The 25,005-nt window shown below is 45.1% G+C and overlaps 1 protein-coding gene across 5 annotated transcripts in view; it reads left to right on the top strand.

Annotated features, from left to right (window-relative positions):
• LOC137890084 (diacylglycerol kinase beta-like) overlaps positions 1 to 23,936 on the top strand; it is a 63,618-nt gene extending 39,682 nt beyond the window's left edge. For all 5 annotated transcript variants that reach the window (XM_068734179.1, XM_068734181.1, XM_068734180.1 and 2 more), the window contains 5 exons: positions 3,201 to 3,291; positions 6,223 to 6,424; positions 19,854 to 19,974; positions 21,998 to 22,058; positions 23,171 to 23,936. In XM_068734179.1, the coding sequence (XP_068590280.1) occupies positions 3,201 to 3,291; positions 6,223 to 6,424; positions 19,854 to 19,974; positions 21,998 to 22,058; positions 23,171 to 23,269 (574 nt within the window). In that variant the 3' untranslated portion in view covers positions 23,270 to 23,936. The remainder of the gene's footprint in view (positions 1 to 3,200; positions 3,292 to 6,222; positions 6,425 to 19,853; positions 19,975 to 21,997; positions 22,059 to 23,170) is intronic.
• Positions 23,937 to 25,005: the final 1,069 nt, after the last annotated feature.

Genomic DNA, 25,005 nt, shown 5'->3' on the forward strand with positions numbered 1-25,005 from the left:
AACGGTCCTGACAAAATAAGCTTCCATCTTCACAGGAAACTTAGGCAGCAAACCTACCGAGTTAAGCTCAAGAACAGATGGTTCGTTTGGGGTGAAATAACCACAGAAGTGCCGTTGAGAAATAAATGAACGTTGACTTCAGGGACTGGAGGGATCGCCGTTTGTTACTTTGGCTCTCTTTAAACGTCCTCGGTCATGATTACGGACACGACATACGAAATGATCTGTGTGATATCTAAGAATCACGGCGCATTGGTTTATCGTAGCTATAGCAACAAGCGCTGGGTGAGAGACGCCTGGCCGGAGCAGATAGTCTGAAGCTGCCTCCAAGTTTTTCACTGATCGATTGCAAACCCTGTGTAAGATATGTATATCTTATCACATGTGAACTAGACAAAAGTCAGCGTACGCACAAAGGATGGCTGCCGCTGTTGGTGTGGATAAGACGGCTCCTTCCCTTAAGATGTTCTGCAAGATTCATGAACATTGAAAATAGGCTAAAAGACCATAAGAAGTCTTTTCAATGTACTTCTCTTGTTTTATGCCACTAACAACAACACATGTCTTGTTGGTGCATTCTTCCAGACTGCATCTGATCAATAAATCATGATTTTTGGGGAGTTCAGGTGCCGACACACCATCTACAGTAAAGGCATAGATGGGGCTCTATATATCAATATTTCATAATATCTGATAAAGAAAAAACATTCGAATGGAGAAAAAGCTGGTCAAAGGCATGAATCGGAGCGTTGGCAGACACAAAGTATCCTGTGGTTAGGAATGAAAAGCTGAGCCCAGAATCTCATGCATGTCTTAAAAGCTGCATTCTCTCTAGTGTCCACCAGGGGGCGACTCCTCTGGTTGTATAGAAGTCTAGTCTAAAATGACTCTACTTCTCTCTTGATTTATTCCCTCAGTAAACATTGTAAACATGAGTTTATGGTCTCAATCTCTAGTTTACAGTCTTCTTCAATACAGCATGATGTTCATTTAGTACATGATGCTCCATTTAGAGTCAAACAGACCATAAAGCAGGGGATGCTTTAGGGGGCGGGGCTACCTTGTGATTGACAGGTCGCCTACCAGAGACGTATACAACGTCTTTACGTCACTCCTCCACCAGTCTGTGGAGCTCCACCATCAGATCATCTGTAGAGGTTTTGCTTTGCCATGAGAGAGAGAGAGAGAGAGAGAGAGAGAGAGAGAGAGAGAGAGAGAGAGAGAGAGAGAGAGAGAGAGAGAGAGGAGGTGGCTGGGTCATAAGGTCAGTGCTCACATTGGGGATTAAAGGAGATGCTTATCTGCAGGGGGGGGGGGGTAGCGTGGGGCACAATGGGGCGAGAGATAACTGGATACAGTCCACAGAGCTTCAGAGCCCCCGAGCTTTGCAGAGCAGTGTTTTCATAACATCGTGGTTCCCCCTCAGAGCACAATCTGTGTTCTCTCTCTCACTGAGATTCCAACAGGTCTTTGAATTCTCTTTAAAAAATATGTCACAGTTTGAAAGTTATCTTTAAAAAAACGAGTGTGTTCATTAAAGATGAATAGAATGAATAAGTACTTCGCTTTGTTCCTTGTGCAAACTGAACAGGAGAATAAAAAATGGGACAAAAACACGTCGTCATAATAGGAAAAAAAATACCCCCCCCCCCCCCCCTTTTTTTGAAGATAATTTAACATCCTTTTTGTTCCGGCATTTCACCAGTTTTGGTGCATAAACATGGGAATAATAGAGAGAAGGCTTATGGAAGTAGTCTGTCTCCCTGTTGCACTCTCCGTCCAGACGAGAGGGAAAAACTACGAGTTAATTGCATTTTTTTTTCCTATTTTTTTTTTTTTTTTTAAACAGACCGTCTCTCAAGTGGAAGCGGCTTAATGAGGTTAGGCAGCTCGCCTCATTGAGAATCGCAACTGTTCCTAATTGTGATCTCAAATATGCTCATAATCCCCTGATTTGACAGCGGCGGAGGTTTCTGGGGAGGCATTAAGGTGAAAGAGAGAGAACAAGGGACGGAAAGACAATTAGCGGGCATGAAAAACATGGGAACGAGCGCGGCGGCTTAAGACATCCAGGTTACGTTTCAAGTCGAACAAACAAGTCGTGAATTCTGTTCGCGCTTTGTTTTCAAGTCTGCTGGGCAAGTTTTAAGTTCACCGTGAGTTTTTATCATATTTTTTTTGGAACCTTTCAAAACTGCTCGACGACGACGTCTTTTAAGTTGGCGTCCTGCTTAAACGTTCCCTTGTTCCCTTGTATGCCCACATAGCACTGAGCGGTTGTGTCAATAGCTAGTGTTGTCAGTATCAGCAATGCCAATGAGCCGACTGTCCTGTTATGAAAGTGATGTGTCATTTGTAGAGCGACGCAGGGTGAGACATCAGATGTGCTGTCGGTCAGAGGAATCATTTCTGTATTCTTGAGGTTGGACCTTTGTGGTCGCTCTTGATTTTGGAGAGGCACATATCTTGCTCAGGACTTTGGTCACAATGATCCGTGATACAGTACGGCACCCTTCAGCGTCTTGTATGAGACGACACCGGATGTTTGGGTGACTCCAATGTAAACCCACTATTACACTGTTAGGATACGCAGCCGGAGAGTCGAGCAGAGGTTTCCCCTCGACTGTGTTATTCAGCCACTGTCCAGTTTCCTATAAAAAAAAAAAAAAAAAAAAAACCTGCAACATCCACCGGGTCACCTCTGACAAATCCTCTGCAGGGCAGAAACAAAGTCAGTCCTGCGGGTCGTGAATCACAACAATATTTACCCCCTGATCGTACGGCCTCCACCAGCACCGTTTCACCCCTGCGTCCCCTCCAGAGGCATTGTTGTCGTGTCAACTCTCGGCGTCCGGGGCGACGCCGAAAGAAGAGGACAACAAGCGGAACGCCCTGTTTGACAGAAGGCGAGGTTAACGTCCTGTGCTTCAGTATCAAGCGATCGATGCTGCCGCGGGGGGGGCAGCGCAGGCTTCAGGGTGCATCGGGTTGAGTTTTTTGACTTGCTGTGGGTCAGATTCAAAATGTGACAGGACTCGAGGCACCGGACGGCTCCAATATGTGTCCAGTGCACCCTGAAAACAGATCGCGCTGCGGGCTCCCAACAGTGTGCTCATGTGCAAGTTGAGAATGGGAATATATATTAATGTGCGTTAGTCAAAAAACACGTGTTCTGTTTTCCCCCCTTTTCTGCCCCTCAGAATGAAGAACAAGCTGTGGTACTTTGAGTTCGGCACCACCGAGACCATATCTGCCACCTGCAAGAAACTTAACGAGTGCATAGAAGTGGAGGTGAGTCACCGAAGCACAACAGACGAGCGCTGACAAAGATGTGATCTGTGTGCAACTGACAGAGATTAGGAAAAAATATCTTTTAAACACCCGACAATATACCGTATTTGATTACAAAAACGATATGAAACGCGTCAACAAAATCTTCTTTTCTGCCTTTGTCGCTGACAGACTTTTAGATGCGCTTATTCTTTTGTGCGTCGCAGAGAGATATATACAACAAAGCGATTTTCTCGCATTAATGAGGCGGGCTATTCATAGCGCGCCGTCAAAATTAATGCTCCATAAAGTCACTGATTGCCTCATTCTGTCACACGGCGCCGCATAATCTGTCACCTGGGTGCTTATAGCACAGCAGGACTCGAGACACGCACAGGTTTCAGAAACCATCGGGGAAACAAGCTGCTACTGTCTAAGAGGGTTCAAACCCAACTGTTCACAAGATGTGTAATTCATTTTAAAGAAGCCAATGTGACCATGGCTGGTGACCATTTAGAATGTATTTTGTAGTTCCTGGACCAAAGCTGTTACACTAGCAACAGAATGGCAATGAAAAATGACTTATTTAAAGGGTTTATTGTTGGGAAACAATATTCAAGATGTCTTAAGGTAAGTTGGTAAAAGGACCAGTGTGTAGGACTAAGTGGCATCTACCTTTCAAAGCATGTCGGAGAACTACGGTGGCCTTCGGGGATCATAAAAACAGCAAAAGGCCCTCGCTAGAGCCAGTGTGTGTTCCGTAGAAACGAAGAGAACCCGCTCTGTATAAGTGGCTCATTCTACACGGTTCTTAGTTTCAGGTGATTATGAACATGGATATATGAATATTATATACCATAGCGTTCCCGCACACACACACACACACACACACCTGGCCGAACCGATCACGAGCCGAGCACTGCGGCAGCTCGTTAGCGTGAGCCACCTAGCTGCTACGCTAGCACCATAGAGTGAAAATGAACACCGATTCGTTTACACAGACTCCCTGATGGTTATGGAAAGTGAAAGCTACATCCACCCTCTCGTACAATTCCTGAGTCTCCGTCAATCACGTCTGTCAATCATGACGTCTCACCCCCTTTTCATATAGCATCAAATAACGACTCAAAACCAAACGTCAAAGAAGAAATGAGCACTTTAACATACGGTGTGAATAAGAACTACATAAAATATCAATAACCGTCTTTGGGGAAAACATATTTGAAGTGTATTTCGATTTTTTTTTTTTATAGTTTGGCCCATGTCCAATGCGTGAGGGGGCGGGGTTTATGACCTGTACTGCAGCCAGCCACCAGGGGTCAATCGAAATGTTTTGGCTTCACTTTATATACAGTCTATAGTGAATAACATTATTGTCGTGGTGTGACATTTTTTATATCTCAAAGTTTTTAAGTGTTTTTTCTGGAAATTACACAAAAGGAAAGTTTGTTTTAGGGGCAAAAATGCAAAAGTGAAAATACAGTATATCTTTGTAAAAGCAGAACGAAATGACATGAGGGGCCCAGAATTGTTATGGCCTTAAAATACAATGGTCTCTTTCATTGGATTATTAATTCAAATTGGGCACAGACCAACCAGCTGGTACGGTACTGGTATGTGTTGCGTGATTTGCCAAACTTGATTTGAAGGCCAGTCCAGCATTTTTTATTTTTTTTTATTTTTTGGCTTGCTTTGAAACTCGGCACAAATCAACCGTGCACGCTGAGTCACAGCAATGTGTTGTTGACATTCTCTCGTTGTGTGTGTGTGTGTGTGTGTGTGTGTGTGTGTGTGTGTGTGTGTGTGATGAATTTGATGAATTCAGATGAGGCACAATATAATTCAGAGTCGGGCCAAGAGTGCCAAATGGGGGTTACTTAATATCTGTATTGATATTGGGCCAGCCTATTTTATTGCTGTCTGTTTTTGCTGCTTCACACAACCGCACGCCTGGCTTCGGTCCAGGTAATGCATCAAGACAAAATAAATCTGTCAGTCTTAAACAAGCCACTGGTGCGCAGAGTGGGTACAAGCATGGCTATCTGTCTTACTCCACGATACAGTAAATCATACACTGCAGTTGTAATATCTGTGATACTCATTAGTCTGGATGTTAGCATTAGCTTTCTCTCAATTAGTAACACAAGACGCTATGTTCCTCAGAGAAATCAGTCAAGGCTGTAAATCATTTACGTACCGCTGTAGTCGGCTGGTTGCTGCACATGCACACGTCACAGACACTATTTTTGGAAGCGTACTTATTCTTTACTGTAGTTCTATCTGCAAATGCGACGCAAGTGAACGAGAAGAGCGCCAGATAAAGAAGCTAAAGTCTACAGATCGCCGTGTAAAAGTGAACCACCTCAATCACCTGGATGATCGAGACAGAAAACGATGAAATTAAGGAACGACACTGTTCTTTTATTCATCGTTAGAATCATTAAAGAGAAAAGCAGGATGTGTACATCCAGTAGATAGCGTAGCAATGCTAATGCTAGTTAATGGTGTGGCAACCTTACTTCGCTAATGTTAGCTCCACTGGTTTTTAACGTAGAAACGTAGCGTTTTAGAAACATTCTCCGGGTAACGAGTATTGCTGTTACGTTACTATTATATAGTGTTTAACCATGACTAGCTCCAGATCCACTAAACCAGCCTGAAAATGAAGAACAATCTGAGGCGATTGAATGAGAGTCTATGGAGTCGGTTAGTCGTCTGAACGTGGCCGGAGCTGGACGATGCTACACTTTCAGTTGTCGGTGTGCGTTCGTGGGGTGAGACTTAGCAAAGGGTCAATTCCGGTCTCACAGAGACCTCGCTTGTCACCGTTGTCACTACCGCGGCGGTATCGACCGCAGGCATACAGGAGCATCGTGTTTTAACGTTAACGCATGTTCGTCCTCGTCAGTCAAAGGTGAGCAGAGTCAAATCGGTTTCTCGATTCCCCCGCAGTGCGACGGGATCATCATGGACCTCAGCAACACCTCCTTAGAGGGCATCGCCGTGCTCAACATTCCCAGCATGCACGGCGGCTCCAACCTGTGGGGCGAGACGAAGAAGAGGAGGAACTACAACCGCATGAGCAAGAAGGTTCCCGACAGGATGCCGGCCAGCACCGTCACGGACGCCAAAGAGCTCAAGTTCTGCATGCAAGGTGAGTCAAAGCGGATGAATGAGTACGATTAGAGGGCGGTGACACTCTTTTATCGCTACGAGGTAGATTAGACCCAAACGAGATTAGGGATGATTTAAAACAGAAGACGATGTTTTGAGTCATTTTCAACCATGAAGTGAAATGCTGATTTTTATGAATTTGGTAAGAAATGTCAACATGAACACCAGCATTGATGTGTTTCATCATAGCGTAAAAAAAACAAACAAGTTTAAGTGTGCAGATACTCTTTAACCACCAAATATCTGTTTTTGATTATAACCATGGAATGAGGGAGACTATGGTGTAAATAAATGGAGACAAGGATGTTTTGAAGGAGCAAACATTCGTAATTTACGTTAATAAAAGCACAGTATGTATTTTTTCAGAAGTGTCAAGGCGGTGCACCTCCGCTACAATAACGCTGTGGGAAATCCCCCGCCTCTGTATTTCCATTGACCTGATTGTAAATGGCCGCTCCAGGGTGTCTGACCCTTTTAAATGGCCGCCTGGCGTGCGGTAGCCGCTTGTTCACACGAAAGAATTATTACCTTCTATGTATTTTTCTCCACGCCAATAATTGACAAAAAAAAAAATTGACTTTGGACTTTTAGAAATGATTGAAGGTTCTTGATAATCAATGGTTGTCTTCTCCTGCAGAGAGCAACCATGTATAGTTTTTATCATTTGTAGCTGTGTAATAATTTCCAATTACGTTCTTTATGAAATCAGACATCAATTTATTTGGTTCTACATTGTCAGTTAGCTGCTGCTTATTATTTAGTAGACAACAGAACCAGCTGGGTTTTGGACTGTATGTGGAGCTCATTAACAGATGTGAATTGAAAATACACATGTTTTGGCTCCTGCTGTTCCTTCGAAATGCCACAAGCTGCTTCTGAAGAAAGTCAAGTCTGGATCTAAACAATTTTGTCTCTCTCTGGACGATGATATTTCAGCAGCGTGTGACAAACACTCGCTACCTCAGCGTCGGGTTCATCTACTGTTGTACACATAGGAGTACCACTCAGCCTCAGAAAGCAGTTGTGCGACGTCCTCTGTGGCTCTGGAGCTTTGTCGAGTCTCAGATAGCTCACATGTGGCTTCTGGGACGACACGAATTTGGCTGAACCTGTAAACGGGAAAGTCTGAGTGAGTGAGTGAGTGAGTGAGTGGTAAAGTTACACAAGTGGTCAGAGTGAGTAACGCCATCGGCCGTTTCAAAATGTGTTGCAGGGATGACATCAGCCGATGGGATATCTCCGTTGGATTTTGAGTTATTGCTCTGTGGCAGACAAAAAAAGCCTTTTTTGGTACTTAAACTCTTTGTGCAGCAAGATATAACATTTAGAAAAATTCCGACACGGATGTGTACTTATGTCGTACAACAAAACGTTCAAATCTCTGAAGCTTGTTTCAGGCATCTGATCAAAAACACCCATTGACTTCCACCCAAAACTGAACCGAAAGTGAAAAACTGCTGACTCATTTCCGGGTTTCAGCACTCCGTAGATCGCTTTCTTGATACATGCGCGGGTGTTGTTGCTGTGCAACCTAGCTGTAACTCTACCCACAACTCTAGACCCAGAAAGCCTCAGTTGAGAAATTTAGGTCGAGATGCAAAATATCACAATTTTTTTTGCATTAAACATTTATATTTCCCTGTACGTGTGTTTCAAACATGGTGTTTCAGTCCTCTAGTTGTAGGGTGTTGACACAGCTTGATGCATGTTATAGGAGTAGCGTAGTTTTCACTTCACTGCTGCTCACTCACCTCCAACAATTTGGCCACGTTTTAGCACATTCACGTTTAGACGTGTGTAGAAGGTGAAAGACGTTTACCCGACCGGTAGAATGTGACAAAAGGATTTTTGCACTTTGAGAATCATAAGACGCAGTGTTTTCGGAAGCTTTTTAAAAACCCAAATGTGTGGAAGTCGATAGGAAACGGCTGGTGAAACCCTTCAAGAAATAGGTTTCAAGCTTCTTTTAGTTTTTATTTGACGCATTGGAAATGTTTTTCATCAAAATGCCGTACGCTCTTTGTTTTGTTTTTTTAAACATTACTATAATATTTTGTTAATCTCCAGGATGAGTTAGGTGCAGCTGCTGGTCCAGTTTGCATTTGACGTCCTCAAACATTAGAAAAATAAGCCCACTCTGTGCTTTTCGCCAAGGTTCTCTCGATTCATCCCACGTCTGTCTCTCCTCTTCACTTCACTTTGTTTCTACATCTCTGCTGACTGACCTAAACCTTGTTTCCATGGAGATCTCAGGGCTACACTGAAGTGAAGATCGGAGGAGAGGAAGAGCAAAAAGAGAAACTACGGTGTGAGAAGGAAGGAACGCGGCTGATTCATACGACTAACCTTTAGTTGTTTGTTTTTCACTAAATGAACTTCACCGCTTTGTAGCTGCACTCTTTGCTCTCTGACTGCATTTTAGGTTGAGCGGGGGAAACATGTTACACCTGTTGTGCACGTATGCATGAACGCACACCGATAGTCCGATGACGTTCTGTCTCCACGTCTCAGATTTCTTTACCATTGCTGTGCAAACAGCATCGTACATTAGCAAGACAAACTGTACAGGAACAAAAGGGACCAAGACCTGACCAAGGCCCAGAGTGTGTTGAAACCAAGACATTCAGGGGTTGAGACCAGCAGGTCCAGACCAGTGCGAGTCCCACACACAAGTGGAACATGCAAACCTGTAGACGTTCCTTAAATTGATCAGAAAGAACCACGTTCCCTTAAAAACAGCCAGAGAATGTTCATCCAGGACTTTTCTCACATTTCTCTCTGTCTTCTTTTTGTCCAAAATAAGAAAGTAAAAATATCAACAACCAGCAGCACGAATGTTTAAAAAAACTGAAAAATCCAAACAAATTCCTGGAAAAATCCACCATATAACGTATGAAAGCTGATTATTTACATGTATACAATAAAATAAATTCAACATTTTGTCTCTCGACGAAGGATTCATGATGTTAAGATGACAAAGTTGGTTGATATTTAGGCTCTTCAACTCTTTAGCTAATAGCTAGTGGTCATTGGGAAAATCCGTCGGGGGGGGTGTCTGGTCTTAGTAGGAGCTCGATGATCTTAAAGGTTAAATACACCAATTGTACACATGGAGTTTAGCTCAGGAGTCCTAAGTCTCTGAAAGCCGTTGTTTAATCCTCTGTGGCTCTGAAAGGAGCTTCCTAAAGTCTGGTATCAGGATTACTTTAGGTTTAGGCTTGATACTTTTGACTAAAAAGTAAAACTTGGGACGTGGAGTTAGTAACGTGTGGGCGTTTTAGGCTGGAGCGCCTCCTTTTAAGACATAGCATCCTTTTTAAAGCACAAAACTCACCGGAGCCCCGTCAGCCGCCGTCCTCTTTCAGCTCAGTCCGAAAGGCTCTGGCTCCAAAAAAAAAAAAAAAGTATGATTCATAGGATTTATAGGAGCCCACAGTGCACAACCAGCCAGACACACCAGTCCGCAGCAGCGGTCGTGTGAGAGCATTTGCAGCCATTAACTCCGTTCACGTTGTAAATCCGACTCTTGACCCACATCCAGAGCCTTAATCCCAAAGTAGCCTCTTAAAGAAGTGACGACCAACAAACTGTCCTCACTTGAAGGGATTTTCATCATCTCGTTACGCAGACTGACCAGGAAAAGAGATAAACCCCGGTACGGTGTAATACAATCCAACAGCCCCGTCGCCCGTGATGGTTTTCGTGACGTCTACGCTTTAATTGTTAATTGGTGTCAGAAAGGTGTTGATTTAACTTTGAGGAGACGTTTGAGGCCTTAAGTTTGCCGGTGCACCGGAATGCGTGACTCATTCCTTATTTTGAATTATTATATTAATGTACCTATGTTTTCTTAAATAAAGAAATAAAAGAATGTTGCTAGCAAAAGAAAAAGAAGTAACAGTGGAAGTCAGGTGATATATATAAAGAGTCAGTGTAGAGAGGATGACCCAGGACCTTCACCCAGGAGACCACTGTTGGTGTCCTGTGTGAAACCAAAAGACCAGGATGTTACTTAATTTACATCACGCACACATTGTACACTTGAATTTGAACCCAAACCGCAATCTTTACCTGAATCTGACCAAGTAGGTTTTGCCTTTTACCTAAAATAGTTTCCTGTGAAGGTTTATTTTGAAAAGCTTGACAACGTTCAACGCTGAGACCAGAGGTTCATGTAGAGAGATGTAGTTTACAGCGTAGGGCCACTGACCAAGCTGCCGTATTCAACGAGTTGGGAGAGCAAATGTGTTGCTTTTCTCTGCTCGACATTATTGTAAATTCTTGTAAAATTTTGGGGGTTTTGGACTGTTATTGACAACAAGTAAACATTAATCAAAGAACAATCAACTTCTTAACTAATAGTGAAAAACATTGTTTGCAGGAGACAAATTATTTGAGCAATTCCAGTGGCGACTATATTTACAAACGCTGCGTTTTATAAGTTTATCTACAACTTTTGCCTTTTTTTATTGGACTGCATCACAATTTACAGGGATTTATATTTCATGGTGGCCAAACAATCACTTAAGATAATGATTATTATCTGATTATTATTGCAATATTCCCATGTTTCCCCTCTCCTCAATATACTAGAAGACCCGTTAAGCCAATTTCACTTTGCAGCCACACGTTTATATGACAGTTTTAGTAGAACATTTCTGAGTGAATTCGTTCACTTTGTGCATGTTTGAACATGTGTGATGGAATTTTTTTTTTTTTTTTTGGGTCTCCAGAGTTTTCCCTCAGGATCTAACCTTTTATCAAATTAGCTTCTCTTGCTAATGCTATTTGGAAACAGGACTCGGAGACGAGTGCTCTAGTTTCAGAGAGGTGTGCATTATTGTGCCTCGGGTTTCTGCGTGCCGTACAGTGTGCACGCATGTGTGTGTGTGTGTGTGTGTGTGTGTGTGTGTGTGTGTGTGTGTGTGCGTGTGCGTGCCTGCATGTTTATCATACCGCTAATTGTTCATGGCAGTTGCTTTCTCTGGCGCAATAAACTAAAGCTTTTAAATCCATTTGCTGCAGTTAATGCAATCAGCCAGGGTTACCCAGAGTGACTGAAAGACGCCCGGGGCGCTTCTGACCTCAGTGATGAAACTTCGGTCCTCTGAGTCACTGTGTGTCGCGCTGGCTTTTTGTTCTGCACGGACAGAAACGACGGCCGAGACGGACGCGCAGAGACGGCCCATACAGCGACGCGTGATTGCAACGCAGCCGCGCGCCTCGTTGTAATTGAAACGTTGCGTCGATTGCAGCGGCTTTAACGGCCTCCCGATTATCTGAACAGCCAGAGAAATGCAATCACAGGTCAGGTTACCCGTTTGCTGTAAGAACTGATGTAACGGGTTCAAACGGGCTTCAGGTGTAGCAGTCGGAATCGACGCTGCACCTCATGCACCAACGTTTTTTGTATTCTTTCGCTTTCTTTTTTTTTTTTTTCGACCCGTGTGCGACGTCAGATTCCGGTCAAACAATTGATGTTATTGTAGTGTTAAACAATGGCATCAAAGGCCAATTTAAGTAAATGGTGATGTCATTAGGCCATGTGAATACATTTAGAATTGTTAGAGGCTATTATTGAAATTGCAGAGTTAAACGGGATAATGAAATGTAATTTATTTTCGGTTTTCAAACTGAAAATTGCTTAAAAGTAATTGAATGTGAAAAATCTTGAACAACGGCGGACTAATGTCACATGACTCCTACGACAGCAGTCTGGATCACCCTTAAATGGTGTTTGCACGTAAGAGAAAATTCAAAATACGAGAAAATTGGTCAATTTGTTCTCCAAAGCAACGAGCAATGACGTCATCCTACCAAACCGCTAACGTCTGCAGACCTCTGTGAGCTCCGCCGTCGTCCAAAAACTGTGAAAAGCAGCTTTCCGTGTCCGTTGTCCCGTCGCTTTTTGTGAAATATATCTCAGCAAAATATGAATTTCAGCAAAAAGGTTTTTTTATTTTGAGTTTTATTATCTGGGAGGTCGAACACCTGGTTTATATCAGGTGAGGTGAGAAACAGAGGAAATCACGCCTGAACTCTAAATATCTTAACATCTTCCAGTGGAGCCACTGTTCTGACGTCAGGCTCGAGGTTCCCAAATGTGCTGCGTTGGGAGAGAACGAGTCAACCTGTCTGAATGTTTTTCAGTGAAGTGAGTTCAAAGGTTCGCTGTTGTCATCTGGATGAAGATAGATAACATCGCTTTAACGAAGGCCCCGGTCCCGTCACCGTCACCGTGCCCCTCCTCAACTTTTATCTCTGCGAACATCTCTCCCCTCCCCTGTTTGTTTCCTGCCTGCTCCTAGATCAGATTTCCTCAATTTCCTGCTGTGGATTGAGCTGGAAAGGATGCACATAAATAAAGTGGTTGTAGCACGCAGTGGTCCAGGGGCTGGACCGGGGGAGCTGTGCTGGGACGGCAGTACTCACTAGGATGGTACAATGATGAGGGTCTTTTAATAGTAATAGCATAGTGCAAGGAATTACAGTCTGAAATGTAGTATTTAAGCTATACAGTTACTAAACCCACTTCAATACTTATGGGATGTCTTATTTTCTGTCTTATACTAACAGTGGTGGAAAGTAACTAAGTACATTTACTCAGTTACACTACTAGTGGACATCGTGACGATTGGTTTGTGCAATATAAAAGTTTTGAAGCCTTCGAGTTTGGCAATTTTTTTCGTCGCCATCTTGATTTTGTTGGAGCCAGAAGTGACCATATTTGGACAGGAGGGTGGAAGCTGGAGAGAGGCGAGGCAAGATAGCCTACCGTTAGCATATCTAAGCTAGTTAACTGTGTTGTTAATGCTTAATTTCGGCTAGTGAAAAACATGCTTTAAAAAAAAAAACACTCCTTAGAGTGTTTTTATAGTAAAACGCTGAACAAGACATTCTTCTGTCCTGATTGACAGATCGCCACGACCTAAAGCGTCCCCTGCTTTATGGTCAGTTTGACTCTAAATGGAGCATAATGTACTAAATGAACATTATGCTGTATTGAAGAAGACTGTAAACTAGAGATTGAGACCATAAACTCATGTTTACAATGTTTACTGAGGGAATAAATCAAGAGAGAAGTAGAGTCATTTTAGACTAGACTTCTATACAACCAGAGGAGTCGCCCCCTGGTGGACACTAGAGAGAATGCAGGTTTTAAGACGCTTCCGGATCGGCCGATGATAAATACCTCCAAACTGTGGACTGACCTTTGTTAAACCTGAATGTTTTTTGTTTTTTTTAATTTCTAGAAAATAAAAATGATTGATTGCTTAATGAAAATGTCACCTCAATGTCACAGACAATGTGACATGTGGCTTTAACTTTGACGGAGACGTGCTAGCTGATTACTTCTTCCCATGATTGATTAGTAAAGCGATGAGTTAATGAGTCAAATAAGTCGCTCAACACACAACCTTGGTGTTCTGTTGTTTTTTTTTAGAAACCTGCTATTTTAGGGATGTTCAGACCGGGTTCACATTGCGTCTCTCCCCTCCGTGACTCATTTGTTTTCTCTCCCTGCTTGTCCGACTCTCTCCCCCCCCCCCCCACCCCTCCCATCTCTGACTCTTTCCCTCCCCTCACCTTTCCTTTCCTTTCTCTTGCTACCCTGCCTCCCGAGGTCCACAAATCACCAGCCCACCCTCCCCACTAACAGTCAAGCTGTGACACAATATGATGAGGCTATATTGGGCCGATCGCATCCAGAGTCGGCGTATTGTGCTCTTCTCACACAGCGGGAAAAGAAAAAGCACGCTATAATTACTTTGATTCACCCCCGCCAGTCTGTGAGGCTGGAAATGGTTCCCGTACGAAGCCGCCGAGTCGCTCTCAGTGGATGCTGGGAGAGTGGATGACCTTCCAGTGATACATTTACTCAAAGTTAATGGATGACAAACGATCCTTAAAAAAGAGGCCGATCGCTTTCAAACAGGATGGGAATGGAAAAGATTAAATTTTTTTAAAGCTTCTTCTACAATCTGTTCTTTCCCATGACTGTTTTTTTTTTGTTGTTTTTTCTTCTTTCTCCCATCTGGAAAAATTCTCATGACGATTTGGTTTCTGGACAAAACAGAAATTTCACCATCTGGGTGCTTACAGACCATGTAAGGATTCAGTGGCATGGTCTGTGTGTGTGTGTGTGTGTGTGTGTGTGTGTGTGTTTTTGCACTGTATCATAGTAACATAGTGTTCTTTGTCAAAAGGCCAAGTGCTCTCCCCCGTACCTTTACCTCCGTTGGTGCTGGCGAGGTGAGCTGCAGTTCCTCTTGACCATCTGCCATGACTCTGGCCACCCTGAGACAATAACAGGCCGGTCGGGGAGGGAGGGAGGGAGGGAGGGAGGGAGGGGGAGGGGGGTAGGAGGCCATGTGGGCGGAGGAAGGATACACAAATATGCCTGCTAATAATTATAGCCTATAACACCTCATGCTGATGAACAATGAAAGGCTGCAGCTACTCCTCTGGGGGATTTATAATTCGTCTTTCAGTTTCTAATTGAAGGCTCGCTATAAATAGCTCACCGCTGAATTAAAAAAAAAAAAACGTGCGGGGACAAGTCTGGAGATCTCCTACATTCTTCTGGATGTCAACGAATCTCGTGAAAAGACTAAAACCAGCAATGAATGCTGCTAATGGGTATTGTCTGCGTAGCCAAAAGCCTGATATAACTCGTTCCTCTGTGCCACAGAGCTCCATTGTTGTTGAGTGACATGTTCCTTTATTGAGATGAACGTGGGCACTGTAGTTTATTTCTTTTTGACTCCGCGTACACCGCCATGGCTCCATGAAGAGACAAATAACAGTCAGACCGTCGGGGTCGCTTACCAGAGATACTGTTAGTTTAGGGAGAAGAGAGTGCCCCGCGTTTTCACAGAAGCTGAAGTTCCTTAAACCTGCATTCTCTCTAGTGTCCACCAGGGGGCGACTCCTCTGGTCGTATAGAAGTCTAGTCTAAAATGACTCTACTTCTCTCTTGATTTATTCCCTCAGTAAACATTGTAAACATGAGTTTATGGTCTCAATCTCTAGTTTACAGTCTTCTTCAATACAGCATGATGTTCATTTAGTACATTATGCTCCATTTAGAGTCAAACAGACCATAAAGCAGGGGATGCTTTAGGGGGCGGGGCTACCAGTCTCCACCCCGGCGTTGTCCAGTCAGCCCTTCCACAGTGTGTTTTCAGTTAATGAAAGTTAAAATCCTCTTATTCAGCGGTTAGATATACTAAGCTCCACCCTCTTGTGTCACTTCTGGTTGCAAAAAAAACAACAAGATGGCGACGGCCAAAAACAAAAAATGCCTGAACTTGAGGCTTCAACACCGTTGAGGGATATCCATACAGTCTATTACACATAAAACTAAACCAGAGCGATACAATAACAGTATACTTTATTATGACACGGTACCCAGTCGTGACTCCTGGTCTCTTTAGACCTGCTCTCTGTCACAGTTTTGGGATCGTGTTCTTTAGTTATGCTGAAGTTTTTAAAGCCCAACTGAACTCACATTGTTTCATCCCTTTTCTGTGTAGTCCAAAATGATGCCAGCGTGTTTTTGAGAAGCATTGCTCATAGTTTGTTTTTATTATTTCTGAATGGAGGAAGGTCGACCTGTCGCCGTCTGTGTTTGATTAACAGCAGCTGGCGGGCTGCCAGAGTGCTGTTGAATTAATGCAAAGAATGCTTTAAGATTTTGTTTTTCACAGGAGAAGCGATTTCCATAGCAGGTATAGTTTAGCTCAAGAACAGATGGGCATTGTTTATTTTGGTCTTTTCAGGGGATTAGTTGAAAATGACTCAAAGATAGAATATAGCCACCATTCTCCTTTCATTTGTATTTTCATACTTCGATATATTCATTTATATATCTTGCATTTGATTTAAATTTTAAATAGAGTTTTTTTTTTTCCAAACAATGAAGGCATTTTTGCTGCACGACAGAGGAAAAAAATAGTGCAGCACATTGCAGTGACGGCTCTCGCTGCCCGCTGCTTGGCAAAGCAATGCCATCCCATCCCAGAATGCACTGTGGCCGCGTTATGTAAGAGGCTTGTTCTGGTCTATTCTTAGCTCTACCTCGACTGAGAAGTAACAGCGCCGGTTTGCCCCGAGAGTCAAAAGCGCAGCGATCTGATGAGGCGGGAATCGTCAGCGAGGTGAGAACCGGCGCAGTGGGCTCCTCTGCCATCGGGCTCTCACACTGGGACGCCTGGCAGGATGGCATGCCCATGTTTGGCGTTCGGAGGAAGTAGAGGTGTATGGGGTGGGTGTGCGAAGGAGGGGGATTTATAAATTTCATAGTACAACACAGGAAAAAGGACATATGAATAGAACGGGTTTTAAACATCCTAAAATAGGACGTGTCAACCAACACGCTGCCATATAAGAGCGCTTTTACAGACTCCCGTCTTTACATCCAGCCTTCCTGTTTTTTAATTCCCATCTGTCGTGAGCAGCCATTGTGTCACTAGTCTTGTTGATCCCTAAGTCTCCCAACTGTCCAGCATTTTTTTTTTTTTTTTTTATTAATGGATGCCCAATCCTATTATGATTATTTCCTGGAAAGCCCTGCAGAGACGGAGGGGTTGGTATGGCGGACACGTGTCTGAAGATGAGGCATCGCTTCTGCTTTTGACGAGGACGATGAAGACGTGATAAGGGATCGTTGCTGTCGTTTAGGACACTCAGATCATGTCCAGAGTAGTTTTATTTATTTTTTTTATTGAGGTTTTGTACAAAGCTTACAAGTAATAGATCTGTTTTATATTCGGATCTCTGTGTTTTGTAGACTATGATAAATATTTGACTTGATTCAGTGAGAAGTTGTATTCTTGACAATGTGTAAAAAGCTTTGAAACAGCATTTAGATATTTATGTTGGGACGCATTAAAGCTACTATGAGCTACTATGTATAATGGTTTTTGGCGGTCCCTGTGGACAAAAGCGGTGGCGTTTCCAAGCACCGGACTCCCTCTATAAAACTGGTCCGCTCCGCTGAGTCCCGGTTCTGGTTCTGCCGTGCCTCTCGTCCCTCCAGCGGGCCCAGCAGCACAGCCTGGGTCTCCAGCCATGTGGAGCGCTCCTATGTAGGTCATGAAGAGACATTAGTGGAACCGAGACCTGTCAAAGGTCCCTCACCGTAACGTCAACAACGGATGAAATGATGTGTAATGTGGAAAGAGGGTCACTTAAAGGGATAGTTTGGATTCATTTAAATGAGTTTGTATGAGGTACTTATCCATAATCAGTGTATTATATACAGTAGATGGATAATTCACTCTCCTAAGAGTCTGTAGAGACCAAACACAGAGCTTTAATTTGTAGAATAAATTATCTACAATTGTATATGTGTTAAAAAAAGATAAAAAAAATTAATCTTAAATAAATATTGATCACAATATCATCTATAACTCTAATAATGTTAACTAAGTAACCAGAACGGAGCCTTTTTGATATTAATTTCTCATCCTCTAACGAGCACGTCTGCGCTGACGCGTGAGACCCGAGCGTTTCATGACCGACGGCCTGAAAGTGTGATTTCAAAATGTTTGTTCCTTACTCTGCTCTGACATTTCCTTTTGAATTGTCATCTGAAATATTAAAGAGAGTGCCAGTGACTCAGCTGCGGCAAACTCCTTCCCCGTATGTAAACCTCTTTGAAGATACACGTGCACGAAAAATGGCGCCGCACATCTTAAAGGCCACAACTGACGGAGAGAGATGGAACACACAAGTTTCCTTAAATCAACGCGAGAGATGCTTTTTAATATTTGGAAAACCGCACGAAATGTGTTTTACAGAGCAGACAGGAGTTTATTAAGGGAATCAGCGAAACAAATTCTCTGTACTTGTGTCACAATGTTTACCTTTTTTTTTTAAATCCTTCAGAGCGTGAAAAGTCGTGAGTCAGACTCCCCCCCCCCCCCCCGGGGGCCTGTGTTGCATCAGGCTTTTGCAGAACAAATTTCCTCTCAGAAATATGCAAACCGTTTCCTGTTTGTAGCTCCAAACGGGGCGAGCGAGGACCGCCGACGTTGGGAAATCATTAACGTTGTTTACGCCGTAACAGACGGACCCGTGGCTCCAGGCCCGGCAGGCAGCGCCGCCGGTCGAGACCCTCTGCGAACGGTTTGACCGGTTCCCTTGGGTGCCTCTCACAAGCTCTCTTTATTTTTTTTCCTCTTCTTGCACTGACGTAAACTCTGCTCCACGCCTTTAAACGGACTCTTATTATTTCTGATATTTTCTGTCCGGCTTTAACATGAGAACCGTGTAATCATGAGAAGAGTGGTCACTCTTTTTTGGGGATTTAATGGACGGGAAGCTTTCAGAATTCAGTCTTTCTTTTGACATTTGAAGACGCCGATGATTCAGAGAGACTTTTTTTCTTTGTCTTTTTGCGAGCTTGATAGAATAACTGGAATATGTTTAGGTGTTTGGCTGGCGGCTTGCCGGCCTGAATCAAGTTAATCAACTCTCAGACCTCGCCGCGCCTCCCTGAATGATCAGCCACGGAGAACGGACTCCAGACCGAGTCTATTTTTGTGTGCGACACCAGAACATATTGTCCAATCATCAGAACGAAGGCAATAAGAATGGAGAGAACATCTCGTCGTACATGTAGACATTGAAACAACAATAAGAGCTTAGAATGTCCTCGTCGGCCCGGTCAGCTCCTCCAGCTTGGTTCCTGTTACCACGTTCGGACGCGACCGCAGTTAATAACTGTAGATGAGTTGCCACCTCACAAATTATCACACCGGCTGCGAGGACGAAACATTTCTCAGATTTCATTTGTTAAAAACCTGTGAAGCTGCCCGGAGCCTTGCGACGCGCACAAACGCTCAATCACATTAGGTTTCTTATGAGCTACAACGTATTGACGGGGGGGGGGGATGTCAAACAACATCGTCGCTGACCTTTAAGATCATGTCTGTAAAGGTGGACTTCGTAGGCATCGCGCTCTTCAGACAGAGAGAGAACACAAAGGGGAATTCATAGATTAAAGGATTACAGGGAGGCTATTAAGAGATCTCATAGTCACGCTGAACTTTTATCGTTCCACTCCACTGCCCTGTACATTAAAGTGGCTGCAATCTATATTTTTGCGTCACTTGACTTCCTGGTTTGCTCCTGCCATAACTACACGGCCACGCAGAGCTTCACAGCTTGACGCCATCTGCCGCGTTTTTGACGGCTTGGGGAGGCGTTTTTACCAGTAACGCTTGATGAGTTTCAGAAGAAAAGGCTGCAAACGGCAGAGAGACTGGTGAACACAGCGGAGCATTTAGCAGCTAAAGGGACAGATACTCCCCTCAGGAGTTGGTAGAGACCAAAAACGGAGTTAGGTTAAGCAAAGAGCCTACAACTAACATATCTCTGTTTCACTGTCTCTCTCCATCCAGACTTCAGTGACCAGCTGGTGGAGGTGGTTGGCCTTGAAGGGGCGATAGAGATGGGACAGATCTACACCGGGCTGAAGAGTGCCGGACGCAGACTGGCTCAGTGTGCCAACGTCACCATCAGGTCAGAACCCCTCCTCGTCTTCCTCTACGTTACTCCACCCTCCTCGTCTTCCTCTACGTTACTCCACCCTCCTCGTCCTCCTCTACGTTACTCCACCCTCCTCGTCCTCCTCTACGTTACTCCACCCTCCTCGTCCTCCTCTACGTTACTCCATCCTCCTCGTCTTCCTCTACGTTACTTTATCCTCCTCGTCCTCCTCTACGTTACTCCACCCTCCTCGTCCTCCTCTACGTTACTCCACCCTCCTCGTCTTCCTCTACGTTACTCTACCCTCCTCGTCTTCCTCTACGTTACTCCACCCTCCTCGTCCTCCTCTACGTTACTCCACCCTCCTCGTCTTCCTCTACGTTACTCTACCCTCCTCGTCTTCCTCTACGTTACTCCACCCTCCTCGTCTTCCTCTACGTTACTCCATCCTCCTCGTCTTCCTCTACATTACTCCATCCTCTTCGTCTTCCTCTATGTTACTCCACCCTCCTCGTCTTCCTCTACGTTACTCCACCCTCCTTGTCCTCCTCTACGTTACTCCACCCTCCTCGTCTTCCTCTACGTTACTCCACCCTCCTCGTCTTCCTCTACGTTACTTTATCCTCCTCGTCTTCCTCTACGTTACTCCACCCTCCTCGTCTTCCTCTACGTTACTCCATCCTCCTCGTCTTCCTCTACGTTACTCCACCCTCCTCGTCTTCCTCTACGTTACTCCACCCTCCTCGTCTTCCTCTACGTTACTCCATCCTCCTCGTCTTCCTCTACGTTACTCCACCCTCCTCGTCTTCCTCTACGTTACTTTATCCTCCTCGTCTTCCTCTACGTTACTCCATCCTCCTCGTCTTCCTCTACGTTACTTTATCCTCCTCGTCCTCCTCTACGTTACTCCACCCTCCTCGTCTTCCTCTACGTTACTTTATCCTCCTCGTCCTCCTCTACGTTACTCCACCCTCCTCGTCTTCCTCTACGTTACTTTATCCTCCTCGTCTTCCTCTACGTTACTTTATCCTCCTCGTCCTCCTCTACGTTACTCCACCCTCCTCGTCTTCCTCTACGTTACTCCACCCTCCTCGTCTTCTGATCTCCGTTCTCCATCTTTCCCCTTTGTCTTCGCCTCGTGTCACTGTCCCCTTCCTTCGTCTTCCTTCTGGTCAACCAACTGGAAGCTGTACTTTCTGCACAGAACGCATCAATCCCCACGTTCAACGCGTTGTATGATCAAAAATGTATTCCTCTCGAGTGTTTTTGAAGTCTACACAACCCAACCAATAACATCAATTATATATTTTATAAATGCATGCTTTACTAAGTGAGTCACACAATGACAGAATAAGAAATGTCTGTATACACTATATGTACACTATGGTTGTATCGTGCTGGAGTTTATCCAGATCTACGTTTAACGGTTACTAAATGTTGAAAGCTGACCTATATGTGGGGGAAAAAATAGATTTGGATATAAGTATTTGATTTCAAACATTTTTCAAATAAAGCCAGCTACTGTACCAAAGAAGTTACATTTATTACAAGTTGTGCTGCAAACTGGCCCGAATACTTCCCTGGACCAGATTAAAAAGAGCATTCATCACAGTCATTCTCCCATGCTGTGTTCCTGTAGCCCAGAGAGACATGCATGAAAGTCTTAAACCAACTTTGAGTGTGTGTGTGTGTGTGTGTGTGTGTGTGCTTGTGTGTGTGTGTGTGTGTGTGTGTGTGTGTGTGTGTGTGTGTGTGTGTGTACATATACAGTGGGTCTGTGAGTTTAAAGAGTGGGGGCCAGTCTGGGAATGGCTCTCATGGGAACAAAGGGTGCAGTGTTTGACCCTGTCCTGGGGCAGTGTGAACAGGCATCTCGTGCCTCAGAGGTGTGTGTGATCTGACCTTCACAACCTCCAACCCCACCCTGTCCTCCCCTTCTCTCTCTCTCTCTCTCTCTCTCTCTCTCTCTCTCTCTCTCTCTCTCTCTCTCTCTCTCTCTCTCTCTCTCGCCCTCCCCCCACCTCTCTTGCTCTGTCCTTCTGCTCTCCCTCCATAGGACGTCCCGGCGGCTGCCGATGCAGATCGACGGCGAGCCCTGGATGCAGCCCCCCTGCACGGTGAGAGTTGAATGAGAATCTGTGCTAAGATAGGGATTCTCATGGGGGCTCACAGCATGTCATCAAATTCAAAGACCCCTTTAGTCCCCAAGAGGCCCCATATGTAGCTATTTTGTCCCAGAGACACTTATTTCTACTGTTCTGTAATGTCTCATTTCCACTGCACGATTGGACACGCCTCCACTCCACTCAACTCACTTCTGGTACCAGGTACTGGGTATAGTTTAAGACACCAATACCAACATCAGTACCCTTAAAGTGATACCGATACCAATAGAGTACTTCATTGGATACTCATCATTTGAATAGAAGATGTGTGTGTGTGTGTGTGTCTGCACATCGCTTATTCGGCAGTTCCTGCTGACAACGCCAACCCACGGTGATTTCACGGTTTTTTCGCATTGTTTTCCACCGTTGATAGTAACCCCTTCGGTGTAGGCGGGGATTCTTGAATCCTTTCATCGGCAGCCAAACGGAGGCACTGACTTCTCTCTGACCAATCAGAGGCCTCCGGTGTTTCAACTCCACGTTCTAGAGTCTACTCGGCTGGCTTTTTGAAGTCTCGAAGTCCGAGGTGGCGCTAAGAAAAGCACCAGGTATTATGCTCAACTTTTGCGAAGTGGAAAACCAAGAAAGCGAGAGAGCGAGTCCTGTTTGACCAGCGACGTACCGATGTGGTGGAAATGCGGCACTAAGCGTCCCGGCTCCTTATCCTGGCTCGGGTCCTCGATCTTTTGTTCATCGTCCTCCTCTGCACACCCACAGCCTCAACCTCCAACACAATCGCGCCGTCACGAGTCCGACTTTACCCTTCATAGAAAAGGAGGAAAATCAACTATTATCCATTCATCCTCACGTCCATTTTAAACCACCTTTCATTGAGTCATAGTGGGCCTTCACTGGAGGCGGAAGATAGAACACTTTTTTTTTTTTTGTTCTGTTATGTAGGTAATTTCCAAGGTTGAGCAAGTGATTTCATAACAGTCTGTTGTGAAGAGTCCAGGAAGTGATGACTGTCGACCCGCTGGATTCGTCAGATAGAGATGTTGAGAACACGTTGCTGCGTGCACCTTTGTATCCTCACTATGTCCTTCTCTGTCTGACTCTTACAGATCAGGATCACGCACATGAACCAGGTCCCCATTTTACTGGGTCCGCCTCAGAAGACACCCTTCTTTTTCTTCAAGAAACGCAACCGGAGCCGCGACTAGGACACATGCATGCACGCAAAGACACACACAGACACAGTACACACACACATATATATATATATATATATATATATATATATATATATATGCACACACACACACACACACACATGCCACCCACTGTATAGGTAGTACCAGTGAAAATGGGGAAGATCATCAACAGGATCACATCGTGGATGCCTACAAGTTTTCCCCAAAGGAACCATGCGGCGATGGCACCCGAAATGAAAAGACTCTCAGTATACAGTACCGACCTATTCCTGTGTAACCATCGTCCTCTAGTCTTGTCCCCCAAACCTCCGTCTCAGCCATGGATTTCAAGTTTCAAAAGCCAAGTCTCTCAGCGCCAAACCGCCGCCCAAAACCTGCCCGAAAAACTCTAGCCACGTGCCAGTACCGCACTGCCCGCTAAACTCAACCATGGACCGCGAACGAATGTACAGAACCGTGAGGGGAAGGAGGGTTACAGAGGGCGGGGTAGTCCGATGAGAACGAAGGCGCTCCAAACACACACGACGGTGAGAAGGAGAGAGAGCGGTGTGGCGGTAATCGTGGGTTGTTTACAAGGCCGGTGAGTAAACAGAGAGTAAGATCCGCCTCTTCGTTAAAACACCTGTATGAATAATGAAACAGCGGTTGCTTGTAAGAGCACAAGCTCCGGGGGGGGGGGGGGGGGGGGGGGCTCCCCACAGACTGACAGCACGGTGGAGGAAAAGCCTCATCCATTATTGACTTATTTTGTTTGTGGGTTGACGGCAGTGGGGCGTAACAGTGGCCTGGAATGGTTTGAAACATGCAGGGATTTTTTTTTTGGGCCCCTTAGCATCACTGACCTACAAAAAACAGATCTTTTAAAACCGCGTTAGATGATCTGGCGGTAGACTCCAGGCGGAGGAAGTTCCCGTCCAACTGCGCTCAGTCATCGCTGCATCGCTTGAAGTTACTACGAGGAACTTTTAACAGTGTAATAGACAGACTCGGCGTAATACTGACGCCCCTATATGACCTACATAAGCAAACGAGACCATCAGCCAGAGGGCTGGCTACAGCATGCAGGTTCACCAGAGATTCCTTCAGCTCGGACTCCTCCAGAGACACAAGACCCAAATCCGGCTTCGCTGCCGCCTCAACAGTGGGAGGGCACCTGGAGCTCACCGCTAGCTTCCTGGGAGCCAACGACGACGCCACGCCGCTGGAGGCCGAGGCCGTGCTGCTGGGTCCGGTGGAGGGAAGGGGAGGCGCGGGAGGAACAAGAACCAGGACTGTGCAGGGGGGGGTTATACTGTCGGACCCCTGCTGCACGGAAGCGCTTCTGCTTTTGTCCACAGGGGCCGCCAGAATTAACACAGAATGAAAGTTCCTTGTAGTAAGTTTCAGAGGCTGGACGTGGTTGTTTCGGACGACCTCGTATCGGCAATTTGTTTGCGACTGCTCGGACCTGTCCGGACGTGTCCGAGCAGTCCACACTGAGCCCGCGTGGAGCGCGTCTGCCAAGCGAACAGAACTGCCGCGTGTCCAACGGCTCCAACAGCCCCTGTGTACCGTGTGCCACAGGACACTTTTAGTGGGTCAAGGATTGAAATAAATCCGCTCAAGGGTACATCAGCAGGGCCCACGGAGGGTGGGGGGGGGTTATTTACCAGAGCATTGACAGGGAAAACTAAATTTATCCCTCTATTTCAGGGCGGGTCTATCCTCCAGTGAAACCCAACGCCTAATTACTGTGTCAAACATCA

The sequence above is a fragment of the Cebidichthys violaceus genome, unplaced genomic scaffold (genome assembly GCF_023349555.1).
Source record: "Cebidichthys violaceus isolate CVI_PGR_0920_01 unplaced genomic scaffold, fCebVio1.0.p SCAF_61, whole genome shotgun sequence".
Lineage (NCBI taxonomy): Eukaryota > Metazoa > Chordata > Actinopteri > Perciformes > Stichaeidae > Cebidichthys > Cebidichthys violaceus.